Here is a 22,545-nt window from a genome sequence, read left to right as displayed (position 1 = left end):
AAAGTCCAGATGTCAGCAAGGCTGTGTTCTAGAGAAGAATCTGTTTTCTGGTCTTTTCTAGCAGGGGTCCCCAAACTTTTTACACAGGGGGCCAGTTCACTGTCCCTCAGACCATTGGAGGGCTGCCACATACAGTGCTCCTCTCACTGACCACCAATGAAAGAGGTGCCCCTTCTGGAAGTGTGGCGGGGGGCCGGATAAATGGCCTCAGGGGGCCGCATACGGCCCACAGGCCGTAGTTTGGGGATGCCTGTTCTAGAGTATGCCTACATTCCTTGGCTTGTGCCACCTTTCTTTATATTCCAAGTTCATTCCAAACTCTGCTTCTATCATCACATTTCCTTTCTCTGACTCTGACCTTCTGGCCTCTTTCTATAAGGATTCTTTGGATTACACTGGGCCCACCCAGATAATCCAGAATAATCTTGCATTGCAAATTATTTAATCTAATCCCAGAAGCTAAATCTTTTTTGCTGTTAAAGGTAATATATTTACAGGTTTCAGAGATTTGAATATGGACATCCCTTGGGGAGAGAAACTATTCAGCCTACTATATAAATCCTTGTCCATTGAAAAGAAATACTTAAATACCCTGGATTAAAAAAAAAAAATCAGACTTGATGTTTTTCTCTCCCTATAAGTTTCTAGAAAATTTCAAGTGTTTATACTTAACATCATGATTTGAAAAAGACTGATGGATGCTCAGCAAGAGATGAGGCACAGTGAACTTAGAAAAAGATTTTGATTCAACACATGTAATGGTGGAAGGAGCAGATAGAGGTCGGAAGAATCATTGTGTGACACAGATCAGGAAGAATAGCCAGGTAACCCCATTGCATGTGGGGAGGACTGGTTTCTCTCTCTCTCTCTCTCTCTTCTTTTTTTTGAGAAAGAAGTCCACTTTCTTTAATGTACAAAAACATGAGTAAAAACAAAAGCAAATGAAAAATCACATTTGTTTACACCATTACCTAGTTCTTCATATCGACTTTACTATTCAAACACTAGGAAGCAGGTGGTGATTTCGGGGTTGGGAAAAAGATAAAACAAAAGACCTGTCTACCATGTTTACTCCACACTGTGCAGAGCTGTGCTCAGAGACGGCTTCTTATACTTCTCCATGGTGCAGGAATTCAGTTGTATATAAAATTGAAATTGCTCAAGAGCTGAGGGAGACTAGAAATGATGGGTCCGTATCCAGGGGCGTTGTCACACAATTCAAACAATGGTGCGGCTACCAGCTTCTAATTTTTAGGGACTGCAAATAAGGCTTTCTCTTGAAGTTGAACCAGAAACAACTTCTTATGTTCCCTCAGCTTTGTAATATGTGCTGGAATATATGGATACTGAGAAGGTTCAAAATTTGGTCTCCACCAGTTGCCAATGCAGTTATCAATGACCCAGTCTTGTAGGACTCCATCTTGACGGCCTAGTATCTCTGTCATTAAGCGTTTTAGTCCTTCGACTTCATCTTCTCCTGGGTTAAGTTCACCACCAGGTAATTTGAAGAAAGTTGTTCCCAGCTGTAGCAGTAACACGTGGGGTAGCCGGTGCTCATGTACTATCAGGACCCCTTCTACAGTGCTCCGCATTCCAATTTTATCAAATTCCTCCCTCATACGTTGAAATCTGGCTGCAACAGAGCTGTCCTCATAAAGGGGCTCTTTTGTACCAAAAGTATAATTGGTAAGAGGGTACAGGTTGATGGTGCGCTCCAAGGTGAGGGGCTTGGTTTGCTGTATGTACTTGTTGCCGAACTAGTTGACCTCCCGGGGCCAGCCAGCTTGCGAGCGATTGGGCAGCACCACCGTCATGCTGGTGAGCACTGGTGGTGAAGGAAAGGGGGAGAGGCAGGGAGACTTTCCCGATGCGGGCAGCAGTTGTCTGCATTCCACTCAGCAGCCGCTGCCCGCCATTAATAGGAGATCGCAAGAGGAGGTGTTCACACGCCGGAACTTTTTTTAAAATTGATTGATTTTTAGAGAAAAGAGAGAGAAAGGGAGAGAGAAAGAAAATGAGAATCATTCATTTGTTCCACTTAGTTATGCATTCATGGGTTACTTCCCATATATGTCCTGACTGGAAATCAAACCCACAACCTTGGTGTTTCTGGATGACACTCTAACTGACTGAGCTAACTGGCCAGGGCCAGTGCTGGTTATTCTTATAACCCTCTCAACAAAAGAGTTGAGGCTATGCTAAGGCTTGTTTGATTGGCAAGAGGCTGGGAAATTATAATTCCTGGCCTTAAAGTAATTTTACCTGGCCATTGTACTAAAGAATTAAAGGTTGTTTGGAGAAGGAATGGAAAGGTACCTGTTCCAAAACAAAAGGTAACTTTTCATACCCCCTGGCTCAGACATAGCACATGTACAGACCACAGTGAATGCATGCTCCCATAATACATGAGGAAAACAAACATGGTGAAAATGGTGTCATAAGCCAGTTGTAATTGTGTAAACTAAGTGAGACCCATTGGCCAGCCAAAACCCCAAATCCTCAAAGCTATAACCAAGATAGATTTCCTAGGGAGGTATTGGCAATATCTGAATTAACAATGTTCCCTTGACTTACAACGTCCTTATTCAAAAGAAGTCAGCTTTGCTGGTTTACTTTATAGATTGTCAGGGTCTGAATAGAGCATTTCTCCCCATGGCTTTGACTCTGTCCAATATAGTTCAAGATGATAAAGAAGCTCCATGGCACAGGGATTCCACTGCTGTCATTGATTGGGAAAAATCCCAATTTCTGAGAAAAAGTCAATCTCTATTTGTCTTTCCCTGAGAGACCATAAAACCTATTTTATCAGTTCTTACACAATGATATAGTAATTCTCTGACCTGTGACCAAAATTCCCATGAAGAGACTAAAATTTACTAATGATAAAAGATACTCTGATAAAAAAACTCTGACGATTAATGATTGTTGGGCTTGCAAAAGAGCAGGCCGACTAAATTGGAACCTGCATGACCCATGACAATGTGAGGTTGGCTTGTAGCTTATGCAGACAAGGGGTGATCCAACAAGGAACACCTGAAGACTCAGGAATATTTCTCAACTGATGAAAAATATTTCAAAATGCCACCCTGAAATGAGTTAGAAACATAATACTTGGTAGAACTCCTCAGATCCTAGAGAAATTATATCTCATATTTGGGGATACTAAGTTCCATTAGGGAAAAAAAAGACAAGAAGAGGGGAAAAATAGAAAAAGAAGGTTACTTTTGAAGGTGGTCCCAAACAACAAAAAGCTCTTAAGATTTTGGGTACAGTATTGAGTAAGATCCATAAATTGTTTTACTAATGCCCAGAGATTAGAGTTCATGGCCAAAGCCAGTAGGGGCAGCAGAGAGACAGCTTTACTGCTGACTGCCATATTTCACTATTAGATGTTTACTTTTTAAAAGACCATCAGTGGCTTGCTGCTAGGTACTAACAGAGATTGCTTGTATCCCTAAAGGAAATTTGAAGCCTAAAATTCCTGCTAGACTCTGGAGAATGTCAAATAACAATGACATAAGAAACTACCTAAATGGAACTACCTAAACATTCTGATTAAGTACAGGGATTTGCTCAAGAACTCTCTAAGTTTGGTTATACCAGAGGTGTCCACTAGATGCATGAACAGTAAGTTTCAGAATCTGGCTTCCCTTTGCTTTATTTCCTCTGATGCTTCATCTGGTTCTATGGAGAAATCATAGGCCCTGATTCCTTATCAGAACAACGCCAGCAACAACAGGACTTGAGGACAAGAGCACTAAAATGATAGAAAAGGAACACTTTTGAAAGACTGCCTTCCTCCAACCTAGTTTATAGAAAAGTTAATGTTAACAGAACAAAAACCAAACGCTAGAGAGTATTTTCACAGTTGGCCAGGTTGTATTCTTTTGAATGAGCATTTGAAAAGATAGTGTTATCATGAGTCATTCATCTATACAGGGTGAACCATCCAGGATGTAGCCTGATTATTAGGAAGCCTTTTTCTGTCTTTCCTCATTGAAGTGATTTGAAAACAGAATCATATAACACTGACTGGTGGGCAGTGTCCAATGGGCTAGGTATCGCATCAAGAAAATGGGCAAAGAGCAATGGTCTGTCCTTGGCAATTCTTTGTGTAGAGCAGATACTGAAATGAGATTACATTGGTTCTACCAGACTTCAGTTTGGGGTCAGGTATGTAGGTGCACCTCAGCCAGCAGCCAAAGAATATACCAGTGGTTAAAACAGGAGGTGATCTACTGCTTGGCTACTAGATCTAAATACCACCCAGATAACCCAGGACAAACTCTTTATTTTAAAGTATTCTGAGTAGCAGCCTTAATAACATCTGCAGCCTTAAATCTCCTGTGCCATGCAACATACACATTTACGGGCTTTGGGATTAGCACATGGACATCCTTGGGGTGGGGTGATGATGTTAAGTCTGCCCACACAGCCTGGTAGAAGAGGGCAGAGTCTCACTCAGCACTAAGGAACCCTGAAAAACACCTCTGGCAGATGCCGCATACGTCTTGCTCTGTGGGCTGTCTGCCTGAAAGTAAGCTTCTGGAATCATCCCACAAACAGAGCATTTTTCCCTTGACTAAGACGGCTTTATCACATCAACTTGTTTCATCTTGAGGACCACCTGGTCTCAAAAGCAAGTTCACTGATCATGTATGTTGGGCAAGTGCCAACTGCAGTTATGAAAATCCCCTTTTGAAAATTTCAAAGAAAACCATAATTTCCTTAATTTTGTCATTCAGATTTACTATTTTCTCACTCCTGTACACATAGATATCTATATTATTATATACCTCATAATTTTTCATCTGTCTCAGAGTTTCTAAAGCTAACATTTTTTCCTCCTTTTTGCTAGTCTTCCAGGTCCTAGATTTAATTTTTCTGTAATAAAACCCCTTAAAATGGAACCAATAAATGATCATTTGTTTTGCAATTTAGATTTTTTGTTTTAATGTCTTAAACCCTAAAGAGTGACAGCAGAATATGAAGATTTTTGAATTATGACTAATCTTTTTTATTCTTTTATCTGTCTCTTGACCATTTAGCCCCTTCCACCACCTGGAAAGTGGGTAATCCGCCAGGAGCCTGGGTACTGCACCAGTTCCCATGCTTTTAAATATATATTCCTGCATTACGGAAAACAAGACATCTGCATATCTATAATTAGCTAATATATTCAGCTTTGGCTCCTATAACAAGATGCAGGTGCGCATACTGCAGAAGCATCTTGTACGTAGTGTTGGCTATTACTTGTAGGAGAGAGTCCTCTCCCTTCATGAAATAAAGAGATAAAGCTACAAGAAAAACAATTTTAATATGTGCATAATATTTGCTGGGCCAGTGTCCTTGTGTTCACAGTTTTACAATACTCTAAAGGTTCCAAGATCTCTTCTGAGAAACCAGGATTTTTTGTTCTTAAGTACTAATTTGCTTGGCATATGTTTCTCCTGAAGGGTGGACTTTAAAAATTGGTTTGATTTCAAAATTTCCAAGTTCGTAGTCAAAACTGCATTCTGTCAAAAAATAATAGGAAGCACTTGTCATGTGGCAGGTACTTCATCACACTGGGGATTCAGCATTGAACAAATCAGGCAGGATCCCTGCCCTAACAGCATTCACTTCCCTCTGGGTGGGGACGGGGCAGAAAAGCAACATGAATATGAAATACATCACATGGTAAATGGGAGCAAAGGCAGAATCCAGGGAAAGGGAGATGAAGAGAGTGGAGGGGAAGAGGGTGGGATGGACGTGCTATTTTTGATGGTTGACCAGGTTGGGTGGACGCCTGGGTGATAGAAAGGAAACCATTCTAAGAAGTCCAGACAGCATGTTGGGTTGCTCAGGACCTCAGAATCCCAGAAGAACTGGAGCCAAATGTGAGTTTAAAAAGAGACTGATGAGCGATGGATAGAGAGAGAGGACAGGGGCAGGTCACGTAGGACCAAAGGCCAAAGTTAATGAGCCTTTGAAGGCAATGGGGAATCATTTGAGGATTTTGAGCAGAAACCACATGATCTGAGTATATCTTCTTTAAAAATAAAAAAGAGAACAGGTCTGACTACAGTGTATGCAGGATTAAAAAACAAATTACTTCCCTAAATCTCTGTTTCATTATTAGTTCTCCGCCTACTAGTTCTATTGACCAGTCTACTAAAAACTAAAAGTATAACCATAGCCTTTTTCTAATTTGGGGGAGGAAAACATGCAGTAACACAATAACTTATTTGAAAATTCTTAAAGAATTAACAATTCAAGCCAGAACATTTATGTGTCAGGTATCTTTTTAAAGGCATAGTTTGAAAATCAATAAATAGGACAGAAAATGAAGAAACTTGATTTTTTTTTTTAGCTGAGATTTTTATATGTTGAAGTTTTTTTAAGAGTTTATTAATAAACTATGCTGAGAGCTAACATCTGACAGTAGAGTAAAATCAAAGCATTTTATGATTTATTATTGGGGTTATAGCAATTCAATTTTTTTGCACACCAGGACTAAAGAACTTTGAAGAGAAGTTATTAATTTCAAGAAATAATTTTCTCAGTCTCTGTGGCTATTTTATTTATTGAAGGCAGAATATCTACAGGGCAGGTCCTTTGAACACACAAGTGATGGGTTATAAGAAAAGAATTAATACTATAAAATTTAAATTGGAATAAAATAATGAAGGGACAGAATGAATCCCATTTTGATGGAAGTGGGAGGAGACATTTCTGAATTATTTTTTATTTAAAATATATTAATTCAAAGTTATATATTTATAATATATATATTATATTGTGAGACTATAATATATATGTATATAACATTATAGATATGTATGATCGTACTACCAACTTACCGAAAGTGTTAGGAGAGCTGATATGCCACCAGAATTTCTGGACTAACTGTTTATTGTGATGATAAAGTCTAGAATAAAGTCTCCTTCTCTGTTGAGATGGCACATGGGTTAGAATGTACTGCATTGCACTTGATGGCATTTCTTAAAACATAATTTTTTAGTATCTTGAAGGTCACAGTGCACCCAACAAGTTTGTATTCTTACTAAACCAAGTTCTAAGTATCATATAAATGTTCTCCTAGGACTGATGGACAAAGTAAAGATAGAATAAGATTTAACTAGTTAAGTGGTATCATAGAATAACTCTTATTTCAAGATGCTGCATTGCAGACAAGTCCCTGGTAACAGCTTTCTTTTTTGAGTTCAAGATAAACATGTGAGAGAATAAGGCTGACACATTCCAGTCTGTGGATTCTCAAAAGAGCTGGTCACAGCAGTTGAATCTGCCAGACATCTGGGGCGCTCCAGGGAACCCAGTAGGGGAACTCATGGCTTTCCCTTTCGCTCAGTTTCAGGGATGCCCTGCATCCTGCACTCTGATTCTGAGGACAGAGCTGACTGGCAGTCACAAGGTGGGCTTCTCCAGTCATCTTTCTGGGGCTCAGAGCACAGAGTTATCAGAATAAGAAAATTAAAGTTAATTTAAGCAAGTGATTGACAGGTGTGGAGAAACCCCATATGTATATTGAACTATTCATAAATTTCCAAATGGCAGGCAAATGTTTGAGAATGTTTCATAGCTAAGATGTACTTCTGCATAGCTCATCAGATTCTCTTGCCTCATTGAGTCAACTTCCCATGTCAGTCATCTCCTTGGAAAGCCTGGGTCTCTGTGTCCTAACACCTCACATGCTTTAAAATGCCATTCCCTGTGTCCTGCCTCTGCGAGGCCTCCATGCAGGCAGTGCCCCTCTCCACAAGCTTCCCACAGTGTCCAGCCTCCTGTTGCCAATCCCTCTTCCAAGCCATCATCCACGTGAATAGCAGGAATTGGGGGCTGTTGGCCAAAAAAAGCTTTCTACAAGGAAACCCTTCCTTTACATGGTATGCTTTTTGTTTAAAATGTCACTAACTTTATATTCTACTCCATAAAGTGTCCAAGACTGATCATAATAACAGCAATAATAATAGTAATGCCTCCCCCCACGTTCTTCAGGTAAATTTAAGAGCCAAGAAGATACGGCACCACCTACCACACTGGTACCTCCTCTCCCCCCTCAGCCCCACCACACGTGTACCCCGGTTTAAAAAGCATGGGCCTGCTGTACCCCAGACATTTTCGATTTTAATCATATTCTACATTGTGTAATTCACCAGGGTTCAAAGTTCTTAAAGTCAGTTTGTTTGTTATTTTTGTCCAAAAATAATTACCTCACTCCACTTTCTAAGGAGGTTGTTCTTGTGACTTTCCTGTGGGCGTCACAGCACCTTGTCGGTTTGTGTTTCCCCTTTGTGAGTCCATGAGACCCTCGAGGCACACAGAACAATGCTTAATAAATATTGACTGAACTAAACAAAACTGAAAATTATTTTCAACCGCTGTTGAGTCCAGTCCATATTGACTATTGGCTATTACTACAACAAAAGAATGATGTATGAGCATATGTATCTGTGACTTCATAACCTAAAGTAGAAAAAATAAGAGAAAAAAGACATGCATAACAAGGAAACACTTAAGCAAATGTTGTATTCTACACAATTTTTATATGTATAATAGCGATTTTACTTGATATATTTTTAATTTTTTTAAATGAGGTATTTAAATTAAAAATAAAAGAAATGTATAAAATCGTTTCCTATACATGGTGGCATATATTGCATTTACTTTAATACTCATTAGTTATCACAGACATAGGCTATGTAAGATACAAAACACTTTCTCTATTTTCTATGTATTTGGCATGGTTTTGTATTTTAAAAAGATGTGATTTTCCATTTTGCAATAACAAGAGTATTTCTTTAGATATGTGCTTTCATAATGCAATGAAATAGAAATTTAAATGAGGGGCCGTCTTTCCTTCATAAACACCTTGCTATCTGTCAGTCAACCAAAAACGGCCCTTGTGGTGATTATCAACACACTTGTCTATTAAAAATGAAAGGCCAAAATCTTAGTCCCACGTGGTTTCTTTCTCTCAATTAACAGATCTAGAATTTGACCATTTCTTATCACTTGGACTCTATCACTTAGATCTGAAGCTACCAGGTTTCTGGTGCCTGAACAATCTCAGTGGCGCCTAACTGGTGTCCCCTCTTCTACCTTTGTGTCCCTACAGTCTGTTGTCCACATGGCACATACAGTAGTCTTTAAATAGATGTGTTAGGTCAACTCTTGTCCCCACATTCCTCAGAGGAAACCCAATGTCCTGAAAGTGGCTGGCAGCCCCCAGCCCCCGCCCGGCACCACCTCCCTTTGCTGTCATCTCATCTCTCTTTCTCTCTGCTCCAGCCACACTGGCCCCCTGTTTCTTCCTTGGGACGCTCAATGCCCCTTATGTCAAGTCATTTGGTCTCTATTCAAATGTCTTCTGACCATGAACTCGCTGGGACACCTTCCCACACCTGCCCCTCTGTTCTTTTCCCTGCAGTGTCTTCTTTATGGCTGTGGTCTCAGGGAACAGTCCAGGTTTGAGAAGCTTCACTTGGTGCAATTTAGCAAATCCTCTTTAAGGAGTAGAATACCAAATTCTAAATAGAAAAATGCCAAGTCCTCATCCAGATAAAGTTGCTTCTGTTTCTCATTATTGAAGTTACCTACTTGGCTACTTAGCTGGTTTCTTTACTTAATTTCTGACTTCTGCACTGGCACAGGGTCTGTCTGTACTGCACTTGGTCTGTCTCACTCGCCTGTGAACCTAGCACCTGTGCAGACTCGGCCTCCATAAACATTGGCCAAATAAGGGACTGTCTAATCCATACAAAATGGATAATACTTGTAGGCTTCTCATTGTCATTCTGAGATGTTTTAACAATTTTCAGTACCTTGCATTGGTCTACCTTACAGGGCTTATGTTTCCAGTTTATGTGTGCTCATCTAAAATTCTCACGAGATATTGAACAATAGATGAATTTAGCATTGCTACCCATAGATATGTTAGATTATACCTTTTCCCAATGAAGATAAAAGATCAGACTGATAATAGTTAATCTGAAAGTAAGCATTAATACTGAAGGAGATGACTGATTCATTATTCTTAAAATAAAAGACCAGAATTTGAAGAGAATCTGTTTTCAGTCAATCTTACATCTTGATTTAAAACTTCTGTATAGAACTATTCAGTTTTATGCTGGCCTCATTGTATATGTGGGCAAGAGGGGAGAGAAGAGAAAGTTAGAAAAGGAAGTGAAACTCTGAACCCTGTGTTAGGTGAGGATATATCCTTACTTCACTATGTCAGTGTGATCCCCATGAGGATGTGTTCAACTTAAATTTAAACTTCTAAAATCAGTATAGCCAAGATATTATAAGCTGAAACAGTACCTTATATCTGCATACAGTTATTACTTTTAGGATCAAGTTCTTTCCATTCTTGTTTGTTTACAGGACTCCTTGCTAATTCTTGAAATCATGTAGATATTGCCTTCAATTATTTTTGTCTTTAGTTGACATATTTAGTTCTTAAATTCTTGAAATGTACACAATGTGTAGTCAACTTCCTTAAGAGCTTCTCCTGGAATTCCTTCAACATTAGTTTGTAGTTCTTCTTTTTATCACATAAGTTCTAAATACACAAGGCCCTATTTCTTGTTATCCAGTTTCTTCTACTGAGCCATTTGACTCCTTCAGCACTATCACCATGTTTTAATTACTGAGGATTTATGTAATACTTACATACAAGATGCAGTAATTCCCTTCTTATATTTCTCTTCATCAAAGTATTCTTCATTTTTATTGCTTGCTTAAGATTCCACATGAAAGTTAGAATCATTTTGTCTCATTTGAAATAAATCTCTTTTGAGTTTTGATTAAAATTGCATTGAAACTGTGTATAAATTTTGGAGAATCCATAACCTTTTCAGTGTTCACTTTTTCATTCATAAACAAGAAGGCGTTTCATGATATCTATGACTGTTTTTGCTTATATTGCTCAGTAAAAGACTCTAATTTTATTCAAGAAGACCCTCCACCTCTTGGGTCAAGAGTTTACTCAAAGATTCAACTTCACTAGTAACAATGCAAATTAAAACTAAAAAGATAGTATCTTGCATTCAATATAAAGTATAAAAGGAGTCAACAATGCCAAGTATGGGCAAGTAAGAACTCTCTCCCAGTGGAGTATAAATTAGTACAAGCTTTTGGGTCATATCATGCAGATGAAGATATACAAAGTTTAGACCCGACCAATCCTAAGTGTCTAACTTAGAGAAACTCTTTAACTGTGCACCCAAATGTACAGGCACCATTGCTTATGTAAGCAGATCATTGGAAATAACCAAATATCCACCAACATGGGACTGGAAAAAGAAATTGCAGTATGTTGCTACAAAGAAATACTTCCTAGTAACAAAAGTGAATGCCCAAGTGCTGTGTCTATTGACTTGGATAAATATCACAAATAAAGTGCTGTGTGATAAAAAAACAAGTGATAAAAAATATGTGCAGCTTGATACCACTCATATGTCTAAAAATACAAGCCAGGCTATGGACAGTTGGGAAAAAAATTCCAACAACGTGAGTCAGTGTGGTGTAGGGTTCAGAGCACAGGCTCCGAGCAAGGGTCTGAAGCTTAACTGCCGCCTGCGGCTGTATGATGTTGCTAGTCACATCAATCAGTTTTCATAAATGTGTGTCTTTTTCCCAGTAGATTTATCTCATTTCAGTTTTCAGTCTTAGTCTATTGACACATCCACAACAAAGTCAAACATTAGGATAATAACTGTGTCTTCCTGTCATTCTAGATTTAAGTGAGGATCATTCTAATTTAAAATTGCTCAGATGCCACAATAATTATAGATTTTCTATGAGCCAAGTTTAAGTACAAGTTTATATAGTCTACTGGATTAGCTGTGAAATAAGTACTCACAACCAGAAACAAAGGCAGTGGCAGATGGAGTCCAGACAAGCACTCCAACCAGGGCCACAATGGACAGACCCCTCCTTGATCAGCTGTCCAGCCCACTAGAAAGAAACCGAAAGGCTCTGACTCTGGAGAAATGAGAAGAAGAAAATGTGTCAGCACTGACATCCAAAGAAGTCTAAATATTTTTTACACTTCCCACCTTTGTTGACAGTGGATATTTATTTTAGGCTAGAATACTAACTATATGCCACTGATGTAAATAACTCAGGATATTGAGACCTGACACATATATTCATGAAATGTCAAGTAGAGTAAATTTCCTACTGTCACATAGAATGTGTGTTTGCCTGAACAGACTGTGTGCAGACCCACAGGAGATAGGATAGTGCTCACAGAGGGAGAGAAGTTAAAGGTGGCCCTGGAACCTGGGATCATGGTCTTGGTAGGAGACATCCACCCACCCACACATGATACTTGCTTATAAACAATTCAAGGAAAGCAGTTTGGGCTCTTTCAGTTGAGTGTGATCTGGAAATGACTTAGGGTACTTACTAATCTGATTTTACCAACACTTGGTAATTTAGAGAAAACCATGGGATTTTTAATATCACTCAATACCTAATGTGGAAACAGAAAGCAAACTTTTGAGTTAAGTTTGGAGCACAGTAACGGAGACTTGTATCGGAGGCGTTCTTTCCAGTTCTCAGTACTTCGTGATTCTGTAGTAGACTTCTCGATCTTCCCACGAGTTTCAAAAACCAAATAGCTTTCTGATAGACATAGATGAAGATGAAACCAAAATCTACACAAGATTAAAACCTTCTGAGTCATTTAACTTGTTACTAGTTATACCTTTTGCTGCTTGTTTATTTTTTTTATTAGAATCTAAGTTGTTAATAAAAATCAAAGCATGGTCCTTTTCTCTTTTAGCCGAATGATTCCCTTTATATTTCAGAAAAATATTTGCTATTTTTTCAAGAACTAGTATTATAAATACATCCCTTATATAACCACCCTCATCATAGATCAGCTTCGATTAATAACTTATTAGATAATATATAGTTTACATACTAAATAAACTTTATGAAGTTATAACTCTGAATTATATAGTTCACTGACTTTATCATATATCACCGTATTATTAAGTTAATTCACATATTGACCAGATGATATGTTAATTAAGAATATCCTTTTACTAGTTAAAATAGTGGGTAGTTTCTTGACAAATAATATTTATTGAATTCTTTGTTAAACAGTTCACATGTGAAATTCTCTTTAATCCTGAAAACAGTCCGGTGAGATAGATTCACATTTTGTTCATTTTGTTTTACAGACATGTAAGTTACCTGCCTCAGGCGACACAGGTTTTAAGAGAAAGAGGACTGATGTGAACCCAGTTGCTCCAGCCTCAAAGCCAGCACCCCCAAACACTGCACTATCACCCCTCTCTAAAACCTAAGTTAAAAAGAAACGTAAACCATCTTGGCTTACCTATTGAATAGGGAAAATAGATCATTTTGAACAACTATAGAGAAAGATGTTTTCTCTCAAAATCCTCCAAAATAATTTCTACCAGAAAACTAACAAAGATTCGGCCTTTACATATTGTACTTCTCATTTGTTCAAAGCAACTATGTTCACATACATCGATTCAAATTACCTAGAAATACTGGAAATTTAACTGGATTTACTGTAAGGGCAGGGGATAAAATTCACTGAGGTAAAATATGTATTTTACAAACTGATAACTTTTCCCTTTCTACATTAATGATGAAAAGGGAGAATCATTTACCTCTGGTTAAGCCTGTGGTTTTGGAGCCAGAAACTTTGTATCTTCCAGTAGCTTTTAAAGCATATAAAATTATTTAAATTTTAAACATTAATAAGGAACAAAAAAATACATATTTTTATTTTTTAAACCAACACCAATGAAGAATACCAATCACTCGGGAACTCAATAAAATCACTGTATTCCTAGTACTTCTTTTTAGTCAGCTCTCTATAAGCCATTTCTCAGACATTGTGACTTGATCATTCATCAAGTCACAATGTGAGTAAGAAGTACTATATATTATTAGTCCTTCAGACTATGATTTACATTTTCTTTAAGTCTCAGGTCCAGGCTAGTTTCTTTTTGCACTAAACCAGAAGCCCAAAATGGATCTGCTGCAACCAGATCCATTCTAGCGCCTGAGGCAGAGGCCATTGAGCCATCCCCAGTGCCTGGGCCATCTTTGCTCCAATAGAACCTTGGCTGCGGGAGGAGGAGAGAGAGACAGAGAGGAAGGAGAGGGGGAGGGGTGGAGAAGCAGATGGGTGCCTCTCCTGTGTGCCCTGGCCGGGAATCGAACCCGGGACTTCTGCACGCCAGGCCGACGCTCTACCACTGAGCCAACTGGCCAGGGCCTTGTTTAATTAATTTTTAACCCACTATCCCTTGTTATCATCATATACTTTTGCAAAGAGTCATGAACTTATAAACACTGATGTAATTGGGTATGCTCTAAATTATTCCCTGGTGTTGATACCAATTTAATGATAAGATCTAATTTATTGGGAAGTATTTTTTATCCTCAGTGTATGCCATGGTAAGAGTAAAAAATCCCTTAGGTGGTAAGGCCTGATTTTTTGCAGTGGTTGATGTTATATTACTTGCATTTCTCTTGTATTTAATTGTCCAGCTATTTGTTTTCTGATGTAAGAGCTTTACATATACTTTGCCTTGTAATGAAAGGATAGGGAAGAAAACCATTGTATCCTACTCTTGAATGATTTTTAGATACATTTGGTTCTAGAGTTTAAATGTAAAAACACTTTAAAACAATAGTTTGCATGGCAAAGGTGTGAAAGCCAATTTCATTCTCCCTCAATACGAACTGGGTGAACATCAGTGATTCTATGCACACACACCCCCGCCTTTTCCCCAGGGGACTGTTTACATCAGGTTTAAGCAAGCCTTCTCTATAAACAACTGGAAAGGACAGGCAGTAAGGCATAGTTTTGTTTTGTTTGATTGGTTAATCCATTGTTTAAATTTCTGCATCAGCCCCCATCTTTCTTTCTGTCTTCACTGAAGTTCACAGCTAAGCAGAAAAATAAATGAGAGCTATTGCCTTAAAAACAATTGACTAAAGTGGTCTATCAGAGAATTGTACTAAATGAATTAGTAAATGAAATTAAGACTATCGACTCAGGTTAGGAATGAAGAGCCCTTTCAGGTCATCCCTGAGCCTACCAAATTCAGGAATATAGCAGATATAAAATTTGTTTATTCCACATCCAATTCAACTTCACTTTCCTATGTGTATCTCAACATTGATTGTTTTTATTCAATCATTTGTATAATGTAAATAAATTTGAATCAAACAGTCAGCCTTAAAAGAGAATAAAATACAATGAGATACCTACCACTACAACTTATCAGAATGGCTAAAACCCCAAATATTGACAAAACCAAATGTCGGCAAGGATGTAGATCAACATAAACTCTCATTCATTTCTTCTGAGAGTGCAAAATGGTACAGCCACTTTGTAATACAGTATGGCAGCTTCTTACAAAACTAAACATACTCTTACTATACAATCCAGAAACCATACTCCCTGATATTTACCCAAAGAAGTAGAAAACCTTGGTCTACACAAGTACATGCAGACATATGTTTATAGCAGCTTTGTGCATAATTGCTCAAACTTGGAGGCAACCAAGATGTTCTTTAGTAGGTAAATAGATAAGTAAACTGTGCTACTTATCTATAAATTAAATAAAATGAAATAAAGGTTCCATTTCAAAGAATATAATTTTCTGTGATACTTTTTCAAAGAGAAGTTGTACCTTCTTAATGTTTAAAATAGGTCTGGAGTCCTGTAAGGGCTGAAGATTGGATATAAGAAGAAACTATAAGATATTTTTCTTTCTCTGCCTGGCTTATTTCACTCAACATAATAGTTTCCAGGTCCCTCCATATTGTTGCAAAAGGTAATATTTCCTTCTTTTTCATAGCCCCATAGTATTCCATTTTATATATGTACCACAGCTTTTTATCCACTCGTCCACTGATGGACACTTCATATGACCTCACTCATTTGAGGAATCCAAGGAATAATGAGAACTGAGCAATGGAATTGAGACAGAGGAGGATTCAAAGGGACCAGAGGAAAAGAGGACAGAGAAAAAGGGGATGATAGGATGGGATAAACCTGAAGGGAAGGGGGGAGGGCACTGTAGAGAGGGGGGAAGGGAGAAGTTGAGGGGAATAGGGGGAAGAGGGGAGGCATTCGGCATGACCCTAGAATCTATGTAAACACAATTAATTAAATTTTAAAAAATAATAAAGAAGAGAAAGAAAAAGAAGAAACTATAAGAATGGGTGCAAGGAGCCTGACCAGGCAGTGGCGCAGTGGATAGAGCATCAGACTGGGACACAGAGGACCCAGGTTCGAAACCCCAAGGTCGCCAGCTTGAGTGCGGGCTCACCAACTTGAGCACAGGGTCTGCGGCTTAAGAGTAGGATCATAGACATAACCCCATAGTCGCTGGCTTGAGCCCAAAGGTCTCTGGCTTGAGCCCAAGGTTACTGACTTGGGCCCAAGGTTACTGGCTTGAGCAAGGGGTCACTTGCTCTGCTGTAGCCCCCCAGTCAAGGCATATATGAAAAAGCAGTCAGTGAACAACTAAAAATAAAAAGCTGCAATGAAGAATTGATGCTTTTTATCTCTCTCCATTCCTGCCTGTCTGTCCCTATCTGTTCCTCTCTCTGACTCACTCTCTGTCTCTGTCATACACACACACAAAGAATGGGTGCAAGGAAAAGTCAAAGGGAGGGAGGATCCTAGAGAAAAGAAGAGGGGAGTGAAGGTGCAGCATTTGGACCCCTCCACAGCCACCCAGGAACAGTGTGTATTATAAATGTTCTGCAGGAAGATTGGAAGTCCACCTCCCGCCTTCCCTCTGGTCCTGTTGGGAGAAGGGAGGTGGCAAAAGGAGCAGGAAGAACCAAGGACCTGACTCACATTTCACATCTGTGAATTTTTAAATATCAGCTCTGACTACTGTTTGGACTCAGAAAACTGAAATAGGATTGTCACATTCTTAAGATAAAATTCAACACCAAGAAAATAAAAGTTTTTAATAGCAATGATCTGGTGACTGCCCTTCACCCCCTGTACCCCAAAGCAGAAAGTAGAGTTTATTGTCTTATTTGTGTTTCTCTAAAGAGATTAAAATAGAACTTAAATTTTTATTATAAACTTGGATAAATGGCATTAATTAGGGCCACACTGAATACATTGTGTTCTTGTTATACCATTAAGAATTGATATTGCATTTGTTTTGAATTCATTTTCCCTTTTAATGCTTTGGAATAATATTTTAATAGCTTGATTCATTAAGTTGCATGAATGAGAAATACATTATCATAAATTAAGAGCATTAACTACAATAAGTAGTATAGCTAATATATACATATAAATATATAAATAAAATAGATTTATTATACCATCTACTTTTAATATATAACCAATTGGTTAATGGTAAAAATGGCTTTATTACTTCTTTTTTATGATTTCATCATTAAAAGAACTAAACCCAGGGAATCTTTAAGTAAAGCACACACATACATGCAAACACACATACATAGAGAAAATGGCATTCATAGTTTAACCCCTCATACAAGTGGAATGTCCCTCCTGAAGTATTATAGTCAAGTCATTATGGTTCCTCCACAGATGCATGTCCAAGACACATGTACACAGTGGTACAAACTTGCATCTCTTGGATGGGTGCCAAGCAGGCCCCACATAAAACTGTAAATTGGGAAAAAAATTGTTTTCCGATTTTTTCTCTCTGTTTAAAACTGACCCAATAATCCCGTTAGCCACCTTCCCTATGTTGTCACCACCACAGGCTGCACAGGCCCCTTCGGGAAATTTATTCCCCTAACAACCTCCCGCTTCCCTCCCTGGTTCCCTTCTCACAGGAGGTTAAATAGACACAGCAGCACTTTCCTGGTTTCCACAGACCTAGAGTCGGTGAGTCCTAAGGACTGCAACATTTTCTGATTTCATTTTGGTGATGGATGACAATAATTCTTACAGGTATATTCTGAATCATCAGTTTGCCCATCTTATATGAGTGATACAACGCATGCCCTCGTTTTATTTGTAAGCTGGTATGGGAAGATCTGCTGTAGTGTTCAGGGATATTCTTAGCTGGGCACAAAAGGTCTTTTATTTCCTTTAAAGAAGGATATTACTCAGTTTTGAAAAGCTGAGCTTTAACTAATCTGACAAACACTACTGTGACAAGTAAGATATTGTTGATTCACTCAACAAATATTTACTGAACATCAACTTTGTGCCTGGACATCCTTGCACTTAGGATAGGGATAGAGTTTATCAGTGAACGGAGCAAAGAGACTTGCCCTCCAAGAACATACTTTTAGTAGAAAACAATCAACAGTAACCGTAACAATAACAATAATCATAATGATGAAGTTAGAACATGACAAGTGCTATGAAGAATTCTAGAACAGACTAAGGTAAAATAAGAATGCTGGATTGGGGAAGGGTATGATTCAGAATGCAACTGTAAATAATGTGGTTGGGATAGCTGTGTAGAGAAAGTGGCATTTGAGCACCTTTGAAAGGGTTGGGGAATCGAGCTGTGTGACCCAGCACATCTCTGAGATGAATGAGTGTTCTATATAAGAATACTAAATAGGGGCCTGACCAGGCGGTGGCGCAGTGGATAGAGCATCGGACTGGGATGTGGAGTACCCAGGTTCAAGACCCCAAAGTCTCCAGCTTGAGCCCAAGCTTGCTAGCTCGAGCAAGGGGTCACTTGGTCTGCTGTAGCCCCCTGGTCAAGGCACATATGAGAAATCAGTCAATGAACAACTAAGGAGCCGCAACAAAGAATTGATGTTTCTCATCTCTCTCCCTTCCTGTCTGTCTGTCTCTATCTGTCCCTGTCTCTGACTCTCTGTCTCTGTCACGAAACAAAACAAAACAAAACAAAAAGAATACTAAGTAGAGAAGTTGATATATTCTATTCTTTCATGCCAAATTATAATTATTCAATCCTTGAGGTATGCTGAAATTAAAGAAAAATAATATTACTGAATGAATTGCGTTATCTTTTCATATTAATGAAGAAATAATATTCAAATACAGCTTTGCTAATGAAAGCTCCACAAAATGGTCTGTATGTTAACTAGCCAGTCTGTCTGCTTTCAATTTTAAAATTGATCTAAAAAAATAAAAGGATAGCAAGGATAACACAATATATGATAAAAAAAAAACATGTTACAATGGTTGTTTTCATTCATTTATCAAAAAATACAAATTTTCTTTAGTTAAAAAAAACACTGAAATTGATTTTGTTGTTATTATTGATCAAATACCTATCTTAAGTATAACATACCTAGGACTTAATGTTCTGGCTAGCTGTCATGGTGAGTGACTTTCTTTTCCATGTCTTCTCAGATGAAAATCTTGTACTAATTCTTCCGGTTTCTCATTTATGGTAGCTTCTGGCTTCTTTGAAATATTGAGAGCATTTCCATATTAAGCATAATTTTAACATTTTGTACATCAGTTCTGCACCCTTTAAGAGACTGGTCAAATGTAATAAGTCTTTGGAGAAAGAAGCATTCTCCTGGTCCTCCATCTGCTTCATGCCATGAGTGTGTGGCATATTTTTATAGAGAGATGTGTCTGAGACACCCATTAGAAAGTTAAAATCACCTTTCCAAAATTCCTTAGCTTGGAAGGAAATGCATTTGGATTTTTATCACTAGGATATTAAAGCGAGTGAATGCAATAAAATCTAACGAGAGCACACATTTGTTTTCTTTTTGTTTGTTTCTGTGCCTTAATTCAGTTCATTGCAATTAATTGTGGCAGGTACTTCACATGAAAATGCTGTTTTGCTGTAAGTACTGAAAGCTCCCTCTCTAAGGTACAAGGTGTGTCCTTTGCTCTTTCAGATAAGGAGACAAGGAGGCATCCAGCTCCTGGTGGACCTATTGGATCATCGGATGACAGAAGTCCACCGTAGTGCCTGTGGAGCCTTGAGAAACTTGGTGTATGGGAAGGCCAACGATGACAACAAAATTGCTCTGAAAAATTGCGGCGGCATCCCAGCGCTGGTCAGGTTGCTCCGCAAGACCACCGACCTGGAGATCCGGGAGCTGGTCACAGGTTAGAATCCTTATAAATAGCACCACTGACTCTCAACATCTGTTTTTCATTCTCTGGCATGGTAGCAAATGTGATACTAATATGGTCTAGGCCTCACTGACAGTTAACAACATAGGCAGTTTCAGTAGGTGTTTGCAAATGATGAAATAAGTGACTAAGAGCATTTTAAATGTAACATGCATGGGTTGATCAAATTAAATCGTTAGAATCCAATAAGCATAATCCTCATTAAAATTCTGTGACCATATTTCAGTCTTTATCATTTGATTTAGAAGTATTTCAGCATCTTACAAATACCCACAAGCCATCATTAGAATGACATTAATAATGATAAAAGGCAAGGTATCAAAGTTATTGTTAATAAGTATATATCCTGGTTTATACCGTGGTTAACAACAGAGAGCTTATTGTACTTAACCATTAATTTCTTGAATAAAATATTTATGCTTATGAAACCCCAAGGTTATATGATATTACATATTAAGGAACTTTTTAGTAATCACCATGAAAGAAAGCCTTTCCATAAACATAGAACTTTTGAGTTTTGTAAAATAGAGATAATTATAGTAACCACCTCTTAGAGCCATCAGAATGAATGAATGGGGATAGGTGAACCGTTTAGCACATACCCTTCTTGGAACACTTCTGGACACCGTGAACATTAACGTATTCACTGTGGTCCCTCACTTTTCAAATGTGAAGTTTTTCTATTGGTGTTCCCAATATGGAATTTCAGATTAGTCTTCTTCATTATACACCTGCTTGTTCTAGGTAATATTTAGTTCTGGGTTCATCAAAATACCCCATTCAAGCAATTATTTGGCAGTGGATTTGCAAGGTTGGCTCTCAAAAATGGATTTTCTTAATAATCCAAGATTCCACCGACCTTCTGACTTGGCTCTAAAATTTCCTTGTAGCTGTGCTGATGAAGTGTGTGTGAATTTCTTTTTATTTATTTATTTATTTATTTATTTTTGTTTTGTTTTTTGTTTTTTACAGAGACACAGAGAGAGAGTCAGAGAGAGGGATAGACAGGGACAGACAGACAGGAACGGAGAGAAATGAGAAGCATCAATCATCAGTTTCTCGTTGCGACACCTTAGGTGTTCATTGATTGCTTTCTCACATGTGCCTTGACTGTGGGCCTTCAGCAGACTGAGTAACCCCTTGCTCGAACCAGCGACCTTGGGTCCAAGCTGGTGAGCTTTTGCTCAAACCAGATGAGCCTGCGCTCAAGCTGGTAACCTCAGGGTCTCGAACCTGGGTACTTCCGCATCCCAGTCCGACGCTCTATCCACTGCGCCACTGCCTGGTCAGGCTGAATTTCTTTATTTAAGGAATGGCATAACTTTAGCTACAGTTATAAATTTTTGTTCAATCTTGGATTAAGAATCCCAGCACCATAAATTCTTAAATTTATACCCTTTATGATTATTACCATGTCTCTTTTACACTTTTATCTAAATTAGATCTAGACCCCAAACATATTTTTCTTTTTCTGAGTGAAGAACTGGTTTTGTGGGGGAAAAAGTTGTTGTGAAAGATGTGAAAGATTACAATGTTATTAAAGTAATGTGTTACATTAGGCATGGAATGACATGGGCAGAGAAGGTAAAACTATTATTGTGCACTTATGATGTGTAAGATAGTTTGGAATGAGTTAAACAACTGAAAATATAGCCTGCCATTTTGGTTTTAAACGCTTGTCCTTGTTTTCCTGGATAGTATTTAAATTAGAAACTGTAAGAGAAAGGACTCAATACAAGTGATGAAAAACAAATATTGTAGTCCTTCTGTGCATTAAGACCTTGCCAGTGGATGCATGAGGCCAACAGAACTAAAGGGATCTTCTGCTACTCACATTGTCTCCTTATGCATCCTTTTCATGATTTGAAAAAAAATGGATTTTACTAAAATCTGTATTTTCTCCAACACAAAGCCCTGCCTAGAAGCACAGACCTCGGTTGTGCTTATCTCATTGCTAAGGAAACTGAACCACACAGAAAAAGTTGAGATGATAGATAGCTTAAACCCAGAAGGAAATGGCAGCACTGCCTCTGTCCCATGGCATCATCCACTGCAGCAGGCAGGCCCAGTGTCTTCTGGTATTTGAAGCCACCCTGAAGGAACTGACGGTTGTCTACTCCATTGCCTTACTTGCTTCTGACAGATACTGAGTGTCACCCATTTTATAATACACTTGGGCAACATCAAAAATTTCTATGTGAACGTCATTTGAAAACATCAAAGGCAGATAATCTCTTCTGAATGTCAAGAAGTTTCCCTTCCAGGAAGCTTTGACTGTCGGAAAGATGCTAATACCTGATATACCGAGAGCGTGTGTCTGCCTCTTATCCTGCTCCTTCTGAGAAGAACAAACGTTTGTGCCCATCATCATGTCATGACCCAGTTCCTTCATCAGCATGTGCTGGTGGCCAGGACACTCCACTTCCCTGCTAGAAGAAATGCTCTCACAGCTGAAT

General features: G+C 38.4%; 1 protein-coding gene and 1 pseudogene across 7 annotated transcripts in view; one reads left to right on the top strand and one right to left on the bottom strand.

Annotated features, from left to right (window-relative positions):
- Window positions 1-22,545, top strand: part of CTNND2 (catenin delta 2) — a 985,037-nt gene that overhangs the window by 732,918 nt on the left and 229,574 nt on the right. For all 7 annotated transcript variants that reach the window (XM_066243701.1, XM_066243686.1, XM_066243718.1 and 4 more), the window contains one exon: window positions 19,849-20,062. In XM_066243701.1, coding sequence (XP_066099798.1) covers window positions 19,849-20,062 — 214 coding nt within the window. The remainder of the gene's footprint in view (window positions 1-19,848; window positions 20,063-22,545) is intronic.
- On the bottom strand, window positions 891-1,814 carry LOC136320419 (cleavage and polyadenylation specificity factor subunit 5 pseudogene; annotated as a pseudogene).

The sequence above is a fragment of the Saccopteryx bilineata genome, chromosome 1, assembly GCF_036850765.1.
Source record: "Saccopteryx bilineata isolate mSacBil1 chromosome 1, mSacBil1_pri_phased_curated, whole genome shotgun sequence".
In the NCBI taxonomy this organism is placed as follows: Eukaryota; Metazoa; Chordata; class Mammalia; order Chiroptera; family Emballonuridae; genus Saccopteryx; species Saccopteryx bilineata.
This window is presented reverse-complemented; position numbering and strand designations above follow the sequence as displayed.